The 17,782-nt window shown below is 41.5% G+C and overlaps 1 protein-coding gene across 1 annotated transcript in view; it reads right to left on the bottom strand.

Annotated features, from left to right (window-relative positions):
* OXR1 (oxidation resistance 1) overlaps positions 1 to 17,782 on the bottom strand; it is a 472,825-nt gene that overhangs the window by 50,453 nt on the left and 404,590 nt on the right. The window contains 2 exon segments of the mRNA XM_039522142.1: positions 14,478 to 14,637; positions 16,730 to 16,904. Coding sequence (XP_039378076.1) covers positions 14,478 to 14,637; positions 16,730 to 16,904 — 335 coding nt within the window.

Genomic DNA, 17,782 nt, shown 5'->3' with positions numbered 1-17,782 from the left:
TCAGAGTCCTTCCTCGGTGCCAACCCATCCCACGATGGTGCCAGAACACTCCATACCGACCTTGAGGTGCTTGGCGTCGGCTCGGCTGACCAAATCTGAATGGGGATGGAGGGCAGCTTCCATCATAGGGATCTTGAGGCGGTGGTCCCTCTCCTTCCGAGTTCTGGGGTGAAATTCCCTGTGGATCTTGCAGCCGTCCTTTTGGTGGGCTTCCCCCAAACACCTCATGCAGGAAGTTTAACCTAGAATGCCCCAGTAACATGGGAGAAGGGGGGAAATGGGGAGTATCCTCAAATGAAAGTCTATATACAACTAACATTATTACTAACCATTTACAGACAAAAACTGCCAAGGGACAGAAAGGGCTTGCCGAAGCAAGGAATACAACGAGCATTCCGGCTAACTATCACAGGCGGTAAGAAGGAATTGAGGTGGCGGCAGATTGACAGGGCCCTATATATTCTGCACCCTGGAGGCACCACTCCAGGGGACTCCAGGACTGACCTGATGGGTACTGCTAAGGTAAAATCTTTCCAGTTGCTGTGCACACAGCACATGCACACCTAATTGGAATTTACATGAGCAATCACTCAAAGAAGAACTAGTATCTCACCTTAAGATCATGGAGGAGTACTTCTACAAGTGGCGGCTGAGACTAAATCCAAGCATTGGTAACCTTTACTTTCCACCTTGACAACAGAATCACACAAAACACTCTTGTGATGAAATTGTGCATTATGTGAAAAGCCAACATATCTCAGTGTCACTCTTGACTGCACATTGACCTTTCATGACCATCTCAAAAAACGAGCCCCTAAAGCAAAGATGCACATCAACATAAGTTAGCAGGAACAAGCTGACAATCAACAGCCCTGGTGCTATGAACATCGGCCTTGGCCCTGGTGTACTCCATTTCAGAGTACTGTGCAATTTGTGGATAGGCAGCTGAATCAGACCATATGAATCATCATGGGAACTTTAAAATTAACACCTGTACCGTGGCTTTCTGAATTAGACAACACTGAACCTCCAGCTATTTGCCGAGATATAGTCGCAGCATGAGAATTTACACGTGCTGAAGAGTACCCAGAACTTCCAATCCAACAGGTTATGGATAACATGCCCCCAAAATGCCTGAAATCCTGAAAAGCACTAGGGACCACACGTGACCATCTCATGTCTCTGGATCCAACCAGGGAGTGGCAAAGTGCCTGAACCTCATCTACTGTTCCAAAACAACACCTAATTACTGACTCAAGCCACCTTCCTGGTTTTGACCTGCCACGCAGACTTTGGACCACACTGAACTGCATCTGAAAAAACCATGGAAGATGCAGCTACTTGATACACAAGTAGAAAATCAAATACTTCCCTTTGTTAGATGGTTTGGATAGTCTCACCACAGTCAAACACATAACACAGTGCCTCACATATGGATTCAAAAATGAATTGGATGAATCCACGTCACAGAGGCAGCTTTCAAATGGTTTATGGACCTACCATTCCATCTATACCATGTTGATCTGCAGATGCCATATGCGAGAGAGAGAAGGCTAACGTTGCTATTCACTAGCTACTAATAAAACTATCTGACACATGCTACCCCAAAAATGACTACGTATGAGTGGTTCCTGAACAGTTTCGTGTCTTCCTGTCAGGGTGGTTAAGCACTGGAATAAATTGCCTAGGGAGGTTGTGGAATCTCCATCACTGGAGATTTTTAAGAGCAGGTTAGACAAACACCTGTCAGGAATGGTCTAGATAATACTAAAGTTAGTCCTGCCATGAGTATAGGGGTCTGGACTAGATGACCTCTCAAGGTCTCTTCTAGTCCTATAATTCTATGAACTACTTTTTTGAACCCAGTTATACTTTTGGCCTCCTGGCAGCAAGTTCCACAGGGTGACTGTGCATTGTGTGAAGAAGTACTTCCTTATGTTTGCTTTAAACCTGCTGCTTATTAATTTCATTGGGTGGCCCTTTGTTCCTGTGCTCTGTGAAGAAATAAACACTTCCTTTTTCACTTTCTCCACACCATTCATGATTTTATAGACCTTGTCATAAACATACAGCTAAGGATAGCATAAAATCCCTCTTTTACCTGTAAAGGGTTAAGAAGCTCAAATAACCTGGTTGGCACCTAACCAAAAGAACCAATAAGGGAAAAAATACTTTCAAATCTGGGGGAAAGGTTTTTGCTTTGTGCTCTGTGTGTTGTTCTCTCTGAGACAAAGAGAGAGACCAAGCAAGTAATCCAGCTCCTACTAAAATGATACATCTAATATTACAAAAATAGTAAGTAATAGCAAGAAAATGCATTAAATGATCTTATGTTTTAGCTTGTGAATTTTCCCTATGCGAAGAGGGAGGTTTATTTGTGTTTTGTTTTTGTTTTTTTGTAACTTTAAACTTTTGCCTAGAGGGGAATCCTCTGTGTTTTACATCTTACTACCCTGTAAAATTACCTTCCATCCTGATTTTACAGAGGTGTTTCTTTTATTTTTTTTCCTTATAATAAAGTTCCATTTTTAAAAATTTAATTGGGGTTTTAGTGTCCTAAAAACCCAAGGGTCTGGTCTGTGCTCACCTTGGTTACCTATTTGGTTGGTATATTATTCTCAAGCCTCCCCAGAAAAGGGAGTGAAGGGGTTTGGGGGGATATTTTGGGGAAACAAACTCCAAGTCCTTTTCCTAAATCTTTGTCTAACTCACTTGGTGGTGGCAGCAATACCATCCCAGTGCAAGGTATTTGTGCCTTGGGGAAGTTTTTAACCTAAGCTGGTCAAATATAAACTTAGGGGTCTTTTATGTGGGTCCCCATATCTGTACCCCAAAGTTCGGAGTGGGGACCTCTATCATATCTCCTCTTAGATGTCTCTTTTCCAAAGGTGAATAGTCCTAGTCTTTTTAATCTCTCCTCATATGGAAGCTGTTCCATACCCCTACTCACTTTTTTTCCTTATCTTTGTACTTTTTCCAGTTGTTTTTATATATATATATATATATATTTTTTTTTTTTTTTGAGATGGAGTGACCAGAACCACATGCAGTATTCAAGGTGTGGGCATACAATGGATGTATATAGTGGCATGATGATATTTTCTGTCTTAATATCTATCCCTTTCCTAATGGTTCCTAACATTGTTAGCTTTGACTGCTGCTATACATTAACCAGATGTTTTCAGAGAACTCCAGGTAAGTGCTCCCCATCATTTTATACGTATAGCTGGGATTATGTTCTTCAATGTGCATTACTTCACATTTATCAACATTAAATTCAATCTGCCATTTTGTTGCCCAGTCACCCAGTTTAATTCTTGGCAGTCAGCTTTGGACATAAGTATCTTGATTAATTTAGTATCATCTGCAAACTTTCCCACTTCATTGTTCACACTCTTTATCCAGACCATTTATGAACATGTTAAAACAGTACTTTTCCCACTATAGCTCCTTGGGAGACCCCACTATGTATCTCTCTCCATTATGAAAACTGACCATATATTCCTAACACAGTACTTATCTTCAAAAAAGGAGGACCTGAGCAATTACAGACCCACCAGTCCAACTTTCAGACCCAAAAAGATATTGGAACAGGTTACTAAACAATTTGTTTAAATCTAGAGCATAGTAAGGTGAAAAGACAAATCCATGTTGGCCATTACAAGATGAATTCATGTCAAAACAATCTAATCTCCTCCTTTGACAGGGTAACCAGCCAAGTAGATAGGAGGAAAGCAATGCACATAACATATCTGGACTTTCACAAGGCTTTTGACACAGTTCCATGTGGCATTCTCATAAGTAAACTAGAGAAATATATTTTAGATGAAGTTACTTTCTATAAGCTGGATGCAGAACTGGTTGAAAGGCCATACTCAGAGTAGTTATCAATGGTTTGCTGTCAAAGTAGGAGCATGTTTCTAATGGAATCCTGTATTATTCAAAATTATAATTATTAACTTGGATGCTGGAGTGGATGCATCTGCTTATCAAGTCTGCAGATGACAAAACTGGGAGAGGTTGCAAGGACTGTGGGGGACAGGGTTAGAATTCCAAAAGATCTTGACAAATTGGAGAGAGATTCTGAAATCAATAAGATGAAATTCAATAAAACTAAGTGCAAAGTACTGTACTTAGGAAGGAAACATTAAAAAGGATCTGTGGATTATAATGGACCACAAACTGAATGTGTGTCACTGTGCTGCTGTTGGGGGGGGGGGGGGGGAAAGGCAAGTGTCACTCTGGGATGTGTCTCAGGAACGTCATCTGTGAAATACAAGAGGTAATTGTTCCACTTTTCTTGGCACTGGTGAGGTCTCAGATGGAGTACTGTATCTAGTTTTGGTCACACATTTTAAGAAAGATATGGACAAACTGGAGAGCATCCAGAGGAGAGCAACGCAAACAAGTAATTTAGAAAACCCAACTTGTGAAGAAATGTTGAAAGAAGTGGAAATGTTTAGAGAAGAGAAGGCTAAGGGGGAGGGAAACACATGATAAGTCTTCAAATATGTAGAGGTAGTTATAAAGAGGACAGTGATCAATTCTTCTCCATATCCATTGACAGTAGAACAAGGAGTAATCTGCTTAATCTGCAGCAGGGAGATTTAGGTTGGATATTAGGAATAACTTTGTAACTATGGATAGTTAAGTGGTGGAAATAGGTTACCTAGGGAGGTTGCAAAATTTCTGTCCCTGAAGGTTTTTAAAAAAAAGTTAGACAAATACCTGTCATCAATTATCTAGATATACTTAATCCTGCCTCAGTGTAGGGGATGGACTAGATAACATCTTGAGGTTCCTTCCAGCCCTACATTTCTATATTTAAAAAAAGGTTATTTGATTGCGAAGTCAGACTGCAGCTGCCTGGACAACTTTAATTCTGCCCCTTTGTTCATCCAATCTGTACAATGAAGGAGGCAGGGATCCTAAGCAATGTTCCCTCTAATTTTTTACATCCATGTGCAGAATGAATTTTGTTATGTGCACCGATATGGAGGTGATGTGTGGCAGGGCCGGAGATGAGGAGTTTGGGGTGCACGACGGGGCTCAGGGCTAGGGCAAAGTGTTGCGGTGCAGGGGGTTGAGGGCTCTGGCTGGGGGGTGCGGATTCTGGGGTAGGACCAGAGATGAGAGGTTTGTGGTGTGGGCAGTTCCGGGGCTGGGGCTGAGGAAGAGGTGTCTCCCGGCCACAGCCCTACACGCCCCCTACCTCTCTCCTCTCCAGTTCAGGCCCCCGTGGCTGCACGCCTGTGCGACTATGCAGTTTAGAGGGAAATTAGATCCTATGTGTACAGAGTGGGATAGGGAGGGGAGAAGAGAAATAGTATGCAATCATAAAATTGGAGACTATATCATAACACCTACGAACAAGAGGGTAGAATTAGGGTGGTTTTTAAAAGACAAAGATAAACAAATGCTTTACATACAACCCACCCCCAAAATATTCATACACCACCAGAATCATCAGCACTGCACAAGACTTCTACCAGTTGGGCTACAGCACTAACTTCATTAGCTGACAGTAGCAGCAGGCTTTTATCCCAGAGAGGTGGGATATGCCGCTGGTGCCATGTAATATATCCAAGAGATGGTGGGGTAGACACTGGCCCTCTCTTCCCATCGCCCAGAAACTGAGGGGGTGGAGGAAGGACAGGATGTCTTCTCCCCTCACTTGGTGCCTCCATGCAATGTTCCTGATCTGATTGGTGTGGTTGGGGATGAGGAGTATGGCTTGGCTGGCTCTCCCCCACTGTTCCACTACAACTGCTGCCAGTCATTCCCAGTACAGTAAGAGCTGATGCATTATGCCCAGCTTTTCAAAATGTTAACTTATTTTGTCTTGCTGACAAGGTTTTCCTGGGTACACAGATAAGAGAAGGAAAATGACAACTTTTCAACAGTTTTATAACCCTGCTGCTCCTTTTTGGTCCCATGAAATTGAGTGTTAGCTCTTTCCTAGCCCCAGGACTTTCTTCCTGATAAATTTGAAAGGACTGCTGCAAGCAATGGAGACATCAGAGCTTGTAAAAAAGTCAATCTTTTAGAATGGAAAAAAAAGGAACAGGCAACCAAAATATCAGGGTTGCACCAGCTCCCCCATAACAGAATGCATAAAGGTAGAGATTGTAACTATTCTCATATTATATATGTAATCCCAAACATCAGTGGAGATGCAAAGAGCTATGAGTGGGTTAAGATCAACCACTTCTAATTGCAATTTTAGTTACATATATTTACATTTTGTTATTGTATGTCTTTAATTTGCAATATTAATGTCTGATTTGCATCTAAGAGCAACAAACTTCCTAAAAGCCCACCCATGTGAACAGTGAAATGTGTGTTCATTTTTTTTATAACAGTCATGGATTAAAGATATCATCTTATTGCAACTGTATGCAATGCTTTCTGCCAAGCCTACCCCAACAATTCATATATCTGCCATTACAGAGATTGAGTTGGCAGTAATGATAGTATGGATCATGTGCAGATACAACTACTGGAGTTCAAAGAACAAAGGAATCTAATCCTCCAATGCAGATCAGTCTTTTAAAAACATGCCCATGAATGCACATGTTGGCTGCTGATCAAACACTGATCATTTTTAAAAGATAGTGATGCAATAATAGTACATGACAGTATCTACACATTTCTAATGAGTATTTTATGCTAAAATGTCAGCAATTTGTTACCAAATGAAATTCTTATAAATTGAGTAAATAAAAAAAACAGTGCCAAACTAACAGCTAAAGACAAAATGAAAAAAAAAATTACACTGAGATTTTTGTGGTTTATACATCAGCATCAATCTCAAAGTTTGGCAAAATGTTGTGTACCAGTTACATATTTGTTGTAAAAAAGCCTGCTGCTTTTAGATTTCATGCGCTCTGCTGGGGCAATATTATCCAACTTGTCAAAAGGCATTATGACCTTATCACTTAAAGAAATAAGATATGACAGGGAGCACATTTTGCTGAATATCTGCACACCCACAGACCTAGAGTGAGGAATGAAGAGAAATGTAGTATCTATGGGATAGATTCACAGAGAAACTTAAGCATGGTGATGCTGAACATCAAACATGTCTTACTTTTAGATGATTAGAAAAATCACTTTTCAATACCTGAGATCATTGCCCAGGTTCCCTACATAATGAATGGAGAGAGATAGGCGCTTTAGAATGGGATTCACAAAAGCCAGTAAAGCGAGGCAACTCCTTGCCTAAAATAGTCAATGATAGATGCCAAGCAGAGAGGTATGCACTAAGCTCCAGCCCTCTCTTGGAGATAGGGACCTAAGTCAAGGATGCAGGGAGGCACCTCCCTCTGGTTGGGATTTTTCACCGCAAACCATCTCTTGGCATTAGTCACCTATGCTCTTTTAGCAAGAAATCTTTTCCTCTTTGCCGGAGGCTCTGACAGAGGAGAAGGAAGGCGGGTCTTGGAATTGACACGAGCAACACATTTCAAAGAACAGTTACACAAAGGTAGGTATCTATTTTTTCTTCTTCAAGTGCTTGCTCATGTCGATTCCAAGTAGGTGACTCCCAAGCAGACCACTGGAGGAGGGGTCAGAGCTCACGGATTCACTGACTGAAGCACCGCTCTGCTGAAAGCTGCACCGTCCTGGCATGCTGGACGATGGCATAATGCTAAGTGAACATGTGGATTGAGGACCCATTTGCTGCCCTGAAAATCTCCTGTACAGGGACTTGTGTGAGGCAAGTGGCTGAGGTGGCCTGTGACCTTGTAGAATGAGCTGTTCGCATCGGGGCTGGCACTTTTGCCAGGTCATAACATGCCCAAATGCGATCCACAATGAAATTCTTTGGGACAATACAGGGAGGCCCTTCATCGTGTTCGCTATGGCGACGAATAGCTGGTTAGACTTCCAGAACAGTTTTGTCCTTTCAATATAGAAAGCCAAAGCCCACCTCACACCAAGGGAATGGAGTCTTTGTTCCTGGCTGTTGGTGTGTGGCTTGGGGTAAAACACTGGAGGGAAAACGTCCTGACTTATGTGAAACCGAGATACCACCTTTAGCAGGAAGGTTGGGTGAGGCCGCAACTGAACCTTGTCTTTGTAGAAAGATTGTATATGGAGGTTCAGATGTCCAAGTTTTTATCTCAGACATCCTCCTGGCCACCAGGAATGCTACTTTCCACGAAAGGTAGAGGAGTAAGCATGTTGCTAGGGGTCGAAGGGAGTTCCGTTAACCTGGAGAGCACCAATCTGTTTGATGTCCTTCTAGTAGGCACTTTAGGCAGGAGTCGTGGGGATTGTCCTTTGGCATGGGCTTGTGGCAGGTCCTGCACGGTTTAAACCCTTGCGGTCATGGTATGCCCTGAGCCCAAAGAAGGGAATGAACCGGGGTGGCAGGGAACCCCCAAACTAACTACAACTAAAAACTAACTATACCTATTTGCAGGTTGAAGATGCAGAAATCTCTAGGGGAAATTCTTGCCAAAGCAAGAGAGAGACTCAGCTCCAACGACCATCACTGACAGTAAGAAAGAACTAAAGAGGCAGTGGGTCAGCAGGGACCTATATACAGTGCCATGGAGGCGTGACGGGTGGTTGTCTCCATTTCTATTTCCATCAGCTGTCCTGCCTTCATGCCCATGTTCCATATTATCATCCTTATTGAAAACAGAGGCAAAGTATTCATACAGCTTTTGGGCAACACCTAGACTATCTTTAATCTCCTTCCCGTCCACACTGCATAGCAGCCCAACATCATCCTCTCTTATTCTCTATCTAAAATAAGAGGTTTTTTAGTTAATTCCTTGTCAGGAGCTAATTTATCTTACATTTAGCAATTTTCACTTTATTCCTACATTTCATAACTTCCAAGATTTAACTCTCATTGCTGATCAGTCATTTTCCATTCTCTATAGGCTCCCTGATCACTCCTAATAGCTTTTTATTCATCCATCTGAGTCTGGAGCATTTCATTGTAAGTTTTTTCCTTTTGTTTGGGATGCAAATTTCAGATATTCAGAAATTCCAAGAGTCATTTTTCATAAATGTAAAGGCATATGTAACAAAAAAGAAAAATCAATCTGATAGCTCTCCAATACCTGTAATGCTCCAAGTAGTACTGGACCCATTACAATTTTATTATTTGTATTATCATAGCACTTAAGAGCCCCAGTCTTGTGACTTGTTAGATGTGGGTATATTGCTGCACTTACACTGAGCCCCACTGAAGATAGTGAGGCTTTATGCAGGTGCAGCACTTAACCCAACACAACAATAGGCAGAATAGAGATTTTAATTTAGTATTAAAAGTAAAATTAACTTTTAAGTAGACAATTTTTTTAACTTTAATATTTAAAAAGCAAACCTAGTACTGCCTTCCATGTAAGACAATGTTACTCACCTTGAGCAGTAACTGTGATTCTTCAAGATCAGTGATTCTCAAACTTTTGTACTGGTGACCCCTTTCACATAGCAAACCTCTGAGTGTGACCCCTCCCCCCTTATAAATTAAAAACACTTAAAAATATATATTTAACACCATTATAAATGCAGGAGGCAAAGCGGGGTTTGAGGTAGAGGCTGACAGCTCGTGACCCCCCATGTAATTACCTCATGACCCCCTGAGGGGTCCCGATCCCCAGTTTGAGAACCCCTGTTCAAGATGTATGTACTTATGGGTACTCCACTTCAGGTGCCTCTCAAGCCCTTGATTGGAGTATCCTATGAGGCTATTGCTTAGGAGTCACCTGAAATTGAGCACCCATAGGGACACTACTTGAAGAAATGCCTTGTACATTTCTAACTGGTTTTTCCAGATGTGTCCCCCTATCGGTACTCCACTACTCACCCTCCTTCCCCCCTCTGCTTCATACTGTTCTTGTTGGTCATTCAGATAAAGAAGGAAACAAGGGAGGTTCGTCTGCACAGCCCTATATAGCCTCAGAGTGCAGCACAAGGTTGTATAGAGCAAATGCACTGGCCAAACAGATACTGCTCAGCGGAAAATCTCCAAGCTAGGGCTCAAGAGGTACATGTGCATCTGAAGCGGAGTACCTATAGGGACAATACTCGCAGAAGTAGTAGTTACAATTTCTCTCTCTCTCTCTCTCTCTTTTTTTTTTGGCAGATAAACGCTTAAACACTAAAGAATCAAAGGTAAAGGACAGCACTTTTGCTTCTATTTTTTCTTTCATAAACTGAACTTAGCTTGGTCATAGAATAAAGGTTATCTGCTTTAAGTGACATACAGTATATTTTTCCAATGAAAAAGGCAATAAATACATACTAGAGAAATATCTGACCTCCACAGCAAGAGATCAAAAAAGAAGGCATGCTACAAAACACCATAAAGCAGGGGTCTCAAACTCCCGGCCGGCGGGCCATCTGCGGCCCACGAGCCTCCCCAATGTGGCCCACGGGGTTCCAGCAGTTTTGGGGCCGGGTCTCTCCCTTGGCCCCACCTGCTACCCCTCAGGGGCCCCAGCAGCACAGCGGAGCTGAACTGTGTCTGCCTGCTCACTCCAGTGGCTGCCAGTCCCTCCCTGCGGCCCAGAGGTGGAGCAGGGTGGGGCAGGGCTGTGCCTCCGCGCACTGCCCCTGCCCTGAGCGCCCCTGTGGCCAATGGGATGCTGCAGGGGTGGTGCCTGGGGGCAGAAGCATGTGAGGGCCCCCTGCTCCACCTTAGAGCCCCAGGTAAGCGCTGCATCCCCTTCCCCTTCCCACACACCCCCTCCAGCCCCCAACTCCCTCCCAGAGCCTGCACCCCATCCCCACACCACCTCCCGTCCCCAAACTCCCGCCCAGAGCCTGCACCCCAATCCCCTACCCCAGACCTCCTCCCCCACCCAAACTCCATCCCAGAGCCTTTGGCAGGTGGTAGGGCAGAGTTTTTTTGAGGGCGGGTTCTGGGCAGCATGAGTGACATTGGCCTGCTGGGAGGATTTGAGGACTGGCACTGGCCCTAAGGTAAATTGAGTTTGAGACCCCTGCCCTAAAGAATGTGTTACTAGCCAATTTTGAAGAGGCTAATACAAAAAACATGCATGAACCAATTACTTAACTTCACTTAAGCCAAGTGTTCAAGATTATGGTAGAATTCGAGCTAACATTTATTCTCTGCAAGCTTCCTAGAGTCTTTGCAATCAGGCTCAGAAGAAATCTGGAAGGCACTGATTGAGGATCTTTTCCTGTTTTTATGGAACTGTGGTCCATGTTTTCACAGCTCCAGGTTATAGTAAACTCTTTCAGTCTCCAATACTCATTGCCTCAAAGAGGCTTTGACCAACACACAAGCATCACATCTAAGAGTAGTGAAGGCTAGTGCAAACACGTGAACACCTATTTCATGAACTCAGCAGGCTCTCCAAAATCTATAATTTAGAGTCTATAAACCCATACACAGGTTAGAACATAGCTAACTCAGTCTCTCTCAGCCTCCACTGGTACAACAGAGCTGAAAACACCTAGGTTTACATTGTGAACCACTGGGGAAGAAGGTATTTTCAGTGGCAACTATGCAACTACTTGATCGAAGATATTAGACTCATGCCTAGTCTGATTGTGCTTAGATGCAAATGTAAGGCACCTTTTTAGAGAAAATCTCTATGCAGGAACAGTTTTGTATCTATAAACACCATCACAAGCATGTATGCCTATAAACATTGATACAAAAAATCCCCATTTCAATTCAAACTTCCCTTATTACTAAGGGTAATAGATTTATGGCATTATTGCTGCTCTCAAAAGTATGCTAAGCTCATCACAATACAGATAAAAACAATATCGCTGCCCTGATGAACTTGAAAACTAATTTAAAATGTGATGATCCCTTCTCATGACAAGGCAGTAGTGAGGGGTGAGAAGGATGGACAGAGATAATGTTAAGATAATGCATTTGATCAGAACATGACACAGAAGAAGAGTTTTATTTCTTACCTAAGAAATATAAAAATTGTCATAGGGCATATTAGTCCTCTTTGAAAAGGACATCAGTACAAACATGGGACCTTTAAGTTTGCATATGCAGCAGCCACATGGGGGAGTTACAGTGTAGCACTTTGGTGCACACTGCTATTGGTGTTCCCCTTAGAACTGCAGGGCTGTGTAGACAGGTCCTTGTTTTTTTAATTTCCTGTAGGCTTCACAGAAATGGGTCTTAAGAATTAAGCCTTAAGACCCAAATGAATAAAACTTTCTACACTGCTTTGCCACAGCGATAGGTGCAATAGACTGAAGTAATCCCAAACCAGTGAGAGTCCTAAACAGTAGATTCCTGTGCATCACAGACACACACACAGAGGAAAAAACAGAGAAACAGATCCAAGATATCCCACATAGAGCTGACATTTTTTGAATGTCACTTGTCATCCTTTAATTGTGAATTGGTAGTGATGCTCAATACTAGAACTATTTGTAAAGTTAACTGATGTAAAAATGAGTGGAAGTAAGCACCACTACACTAGTAACTCAGTTTCTTATAAGCTAGTGCAGTGTTTAATATAATACAGCTGAATTATTTCACTTAAAGAGTGTTGTAATGCTTTATACTGTACAATACTATGGATCAAAGTAATGAAGTCAAATCTGAGATAGCATTCCTGATCTATCACAGGATCAGTGGTAGTTGCAGATATTGTACATCACATTTTCTCCCCATTAGACTTTTTTTTCCTGAAATAGTACACTTTCTAAAGAGACAAGCTCATACTGTAGTTAGCTGGAAAATTTTCTTTGGGACAGATATAGAAGAAGCTTCCCACACCCATTTCCTAATCCTATCCACATTCTTTGCTTGCAACATTTTTCTTTTGAAAGAAAATTAGGTATATTGGAAATTTTATCCAATCCAAGGCAAAAACATTATATTTAGAGCACTGTATATTAAACACTTTTCAATCTGGGCCCCAATTTTCAAGGCACAATTTGGAACTTTCAGTCTATTACTCACACATGCTTTTTTCTTGCAATTTGTTACCAGCACAATACTTGGACACCAATATACCCATGCAACAGAGGTACAAGTTTGAAAATGAGAGCCTGATGTTATGCAGCATATGCATGTACGAGGCTAAGCTAAAGTTCTGAATGTAGCATTGTAAACCTACAGGCAAGACCTATTATGCTGCAGAAGCAGTGGTTTGTAGTTTGCTTCTGATAAAATTATGGATCTCAGGGTTCTCATTTATAATCCTTAATTTCAGAAATTTAAAAACAAACAGGATAAAAAGTTTTCAGAGAAGAAAACTGGTCTCCACATTAAGCCTAAAGTGAATCTAACTTGTTAAAAATGTGTGTAAGGTATTTAGAATTAAAAAGGGCATTATAAAAAAATTAAGATGGATTTTTGGCACTCCAATATACAACAATAAAATACAGCAGATCCTGATGCAAGATTGACAGTGAGTTTGTAATGGTTACATGGACCCAAATTAAGTGATGCTAATGGATACTTCTATAATATACGTTTGCTTCAAATGACAATATTGAACTCTTGTACACAATATTCAAATGGAATAATTTGTTATGACACTTCAATTTTAGACAAACTACTGACTGCACACGAAAATTTCAAGCGACTTTTTTCTCCATATGGACACTTAAAAAACATACAAATAATATGTTAACTGTATGCACATGTAATATGTGTCCATAGACACACAATGTACACTGATACACATGGGAGTAATATGTTTATTATAGAAGCATATATGCATTCTACCAGTAATACATTTTAATATTAATCCAAACAACATTCTACATGTTATTAAATCTAAAAAAGTAGGCTCTCTCAGTTAATCCAACAAAACTCCCTACAATTTATAAAAGGTCCTCTGTATATATACACACTTACAGTGTACTTATTTTCTCACAGCACCTTATATTTACATTATGAGATTTGTGCAGTGACACACAGGGCTTTGAATGTGTAAAGCTCTGTGAGGATACAACATTTGTATCCCCATCTGATCTGCGATGCACAAACATGGTCCATGGATGCGGACATCCGTGGATATCTGCAGATTTTCAGGGCTCTATGCACGTGCACCTAATACATACTGAAACAGTCTACTCTGGTATAGTTTCCTTAAACAATGGTAAGCCTTCTGATCAAAAAATGGATTTTGTACAAAGATAGTACTTTCTGCTCTATTTACACCTCTTTCAATTTTTTTTTGGGGGGGGAGGGGGGGGGGAAGTCTCCTACAGTGTATTCCAAAATACAGCTTGCTGGATGGGAAAAAAAGGGCAGGTACGTAATTGGTGAAATGTTGCCCAAACTAATGCGTTACAGTAAAGCGTTAGGGTGGCACAAATTAAAAAGTACACAACTGAATAATTCTAGTTAATGAATTGATAAAAAGTATTAAGTATATGAAATACTTTATATATGTTTTCAACTTATTTAAGTCATCTTTCCTTGTACCAAAAATATAATTCAATACTTTTTCAATAATATTAAATGTAAGAAAAGATCCCCTGACAATGCTTTTCCTTACCTCCCACTCTCTAGAAGCAGCTTCATTAGTGCAATCACCAGTTTCAGGTTCTTCATTCTTCTTTACCACTATAAACCCAGGCTCTCTAATAGACTCCCCAGTATCCTCTGAATACATTTCTGGGCTCCACTGAATAAAGAAGGCATACAAGTGTTCTGTCCTGAAAAACAAAATCAAGTAATAACACCAATTAAAACAAAACATCCATTGTTGACTTTATCAAGGATTGCACATGCATGTAAAAAAACCTCCACAACTTCCTTGTGTTTTACCACTATCTGATATTATAGAAACAAACATGGTTGAGAATCTGTTAACTATGCTATTGTTTACTTTTGGTATTTCACTAAACTTGGACGGTGAAAATAGACCAGCTTTAATTTGTCAGCTTTACTTTTTCCATTCTTATACAGTAGAACAATAATACTTTTGAGCTCTCATTTTAAGAGTTTTTATATAGTACCAACCACTAAATATCCAAACTCTAAAAATACAAAAGGACTGCTCAAACAGACTCATAGGAGGCTTAAACCAAATATGGATAGAAAGGTTTGCATCTCTCTTGCCTCATTCTGCCCCAGATAAAACCTAACACTTTGGGCCTAAACCACTTCTGAGTGTTTTCATATTCTACTTAGCATTACTAGCTGGCACAAAGAAAGAAAGCAGAAGATGTGCATATAACAAGATCCCGAAAAACAGACAGATTAGTCTAGTAGTAGTAGTTAATTAAGTGGCAAATCCTATTCTCTTTTCTATAGGCTTTACAGAAACAGTGGAGTGTTTTCACAGTTTGGGAGGGCGTGATCCCAGAAGACTGCACAAGAAGCTACTATCCCTCATGTGCTACAGAACTGTGTTCTATGAGAGTTCCCTGTGCACTGATTGAGGGAAGTTTGGGGGGATAGTACCAGTGGCTTTGCAATACCACAACTTCAATGACACTTCACCATCATGGACAGGAACACAACAGTCTTGAGTATTATAGCAACCCTGAGGCTTTATGGTGCGGAACGGGATCCTCCCTCTCCTCTTCCTTGGGGACCTCCCTTGTGGCTAGTTTATGAACTTTAAGTCAGCACAAAGAACAAGATTAGGCCCAAAGAGATGAAAGTGTGCATCAGAAGTGTATTTAATTTATTCTCCTTAAAAGAAACCCTGCCCAAACTGATACTAGATTATCAGAAATCACACTTGCTGCATATCAACAAATTCTTATAAGATTCCAACTACGTCTTCCCTGTAACTCTGTTTCCAGAGATCAAAGGCCACTAAACAGTGCTCAGTTTAAACTTTAAAGTTAACCTTTTATTCTAAATGAATTTTAGTGCTTTTGAAAAGATGTTCAATAGACAACACTAGAGACTGAACTCCCACTTTGAACAAGGCAAAATAGGTCATGACAATGAAAGCTTCTTTACATAATCCTACCTGCCTATGCATGGGAGCAGTGTCAGTGCCATGTCAGTTCAAAATAACTGGTGTCTCAAGATTGCTAGCTAATAAATGCCGATTAATAATTGGCAACAATTGTAAGAAACTAGTATTTAAAATAGAAAGTTATTCACTTTGTCTACAAGAAGCTTAGTTAAGCCTCCAACATTTAACATCCTTCCCCACTGTAAGGTGCTAGTGCCATGTACACATCAAGCACTACATTACCAGTAACCTGCTCCTTGATCCCATCTCTCTCGCACAACAGGATGGAGATGAGTCCATCTGAATTCCTCTCCATGCTGATATATGCCATGACAGACAGCCACTTGGCCTACCAAGGATGCGGTCTTTAAAGTTAGCTAGTAGCACAGTTTGGTTAATTAAAAGAGGTGCTAAGTAGAAAGAATAGGGCATGCCAGCATTAGTACAAGGTACATAGAACTAAAACCCTTCTCCTCACATTAGCAAAACTCCTGCACCTACCCTGGCTAATCTTGTGTCCCCACACTATGGAGATGCTCCAAGTAGCAATGGATCCACACGGTCCATCTATTCCTCCCCTTGCCCACCCAGCATGTAGTTGTATTTCCACATGCACAAACTTTCCAATTTCTTACCTGATTTGAGTAGAACCATGTTGTTCTTCTGCATCTGACACTCTCCACAGCTGTGGAAGAAGGGCAAGATTTGCCTCTTGTGTTATTACAAGGAAGGTATAATTACTTATACATGATTCTGAGAAGCGTAGAGGAAGGTAAATTAGATTACAATGATGCTGGGAAAAATATTTATCTGACAACCTAATCCCTCTTTACCTTTCATGTGGAACAGCAAACCAGTACTCGTGTTTCTTATCTCTCTGTGCATACTGCTGCATTGATGCACTTGCTTGAGACACAAATGTTTTTCTCATAGGTTTTCCAACTCTGAGACACAAGAATTTGTAAAATCGATGTCTTCTCTTCTCCTTCATAGGAGCAGAACCTATCACTGATAAAGGGGAAAAAAAGCAGGTAGTTCTGTCAAGTTCTACTCCACAAGCTGAATCATACAATTGACCAACTACATATTAGGATGATTGATCCAATGCAGCCTATATTAGCTGCAAATACTTTTCTTTCATTATAAAGATTTGTTACCATTCAGCATATTTAAGCTGACATACACATGGAACAATAAAACCTATAAGACACAGATTTGACTACTTCTAACTTCTTCCCCCCCCCCCACCTCAATCCCACAGTACATACTGAAATTTCAGTTGTTTGAAAATGCACTGTAATGGGGAGGGGGGGCACGGGGAATGACTCACCTCATGAGGGCTTCCTAGGAGCTGGGTGCGATACTGCAATCTTTTTCCTGCTCTGGCACCCACTGTAGGTTGCCAACCTCACTATACAGGTCTTCAGTAGCTTGGCCCTCCAGCCAAGTCACGGTCAAAAACGAACCCTTCTGGGGTAGTTAAGAGTTCACACTACATGCCCTCTAGGGTCTTCAGCCTAGTCTCTGGGCCTTTTAAGTTCAGCCCTTTGCTTGGCCTTCTAAAGGAGCCTTAGCCCCTTCACCAGTGGCTGGTGAGGGAACCCGGGCCTGCTCACCACTCTGGGTTCAAACCCAAGGACCTTATATACAGCAGCCATGCACTTCTTCCTTTAATTAGTTACTGCTGTTTCCCTGGGCCTCCTCCCACCTGGCCCCTTCACCCATTACCTTATGGTTAAAGTTATCAGGTCCTCTCTCCCAGGGCCAGTAAATGCAGCCAGTCAAGCCCCTTTGACCAGAGAGGAGCACCCTTCCTCGCCCCTCTGGTCCCAGTCAGGTACTGCCCTACGAAGCCCCTGCAGCATCTTTAATCGGCACCTGCTGGG

The sequence above is a fragment of the Mauremys reevesii genome, linkage group 2 (genome assembly GCF_016161935.1).
Source record: "Mauremys reevesii isolate NIE-2019 linkage group 2, ASM1616193v1, whole genome shotgun sequence".
Classification (NCBI taxonomy): domain Eukaryota; kingdom Metazoa; phylum Chordata; order Testudines; family Geoemydidae; genus Mauremys; species Mauremys reevesii.
The sequence above is the reverse complement of the archived record's forward strand: the minus strand, read 5'-3'. Positions and strand labels throughout refer to the sequence as shown.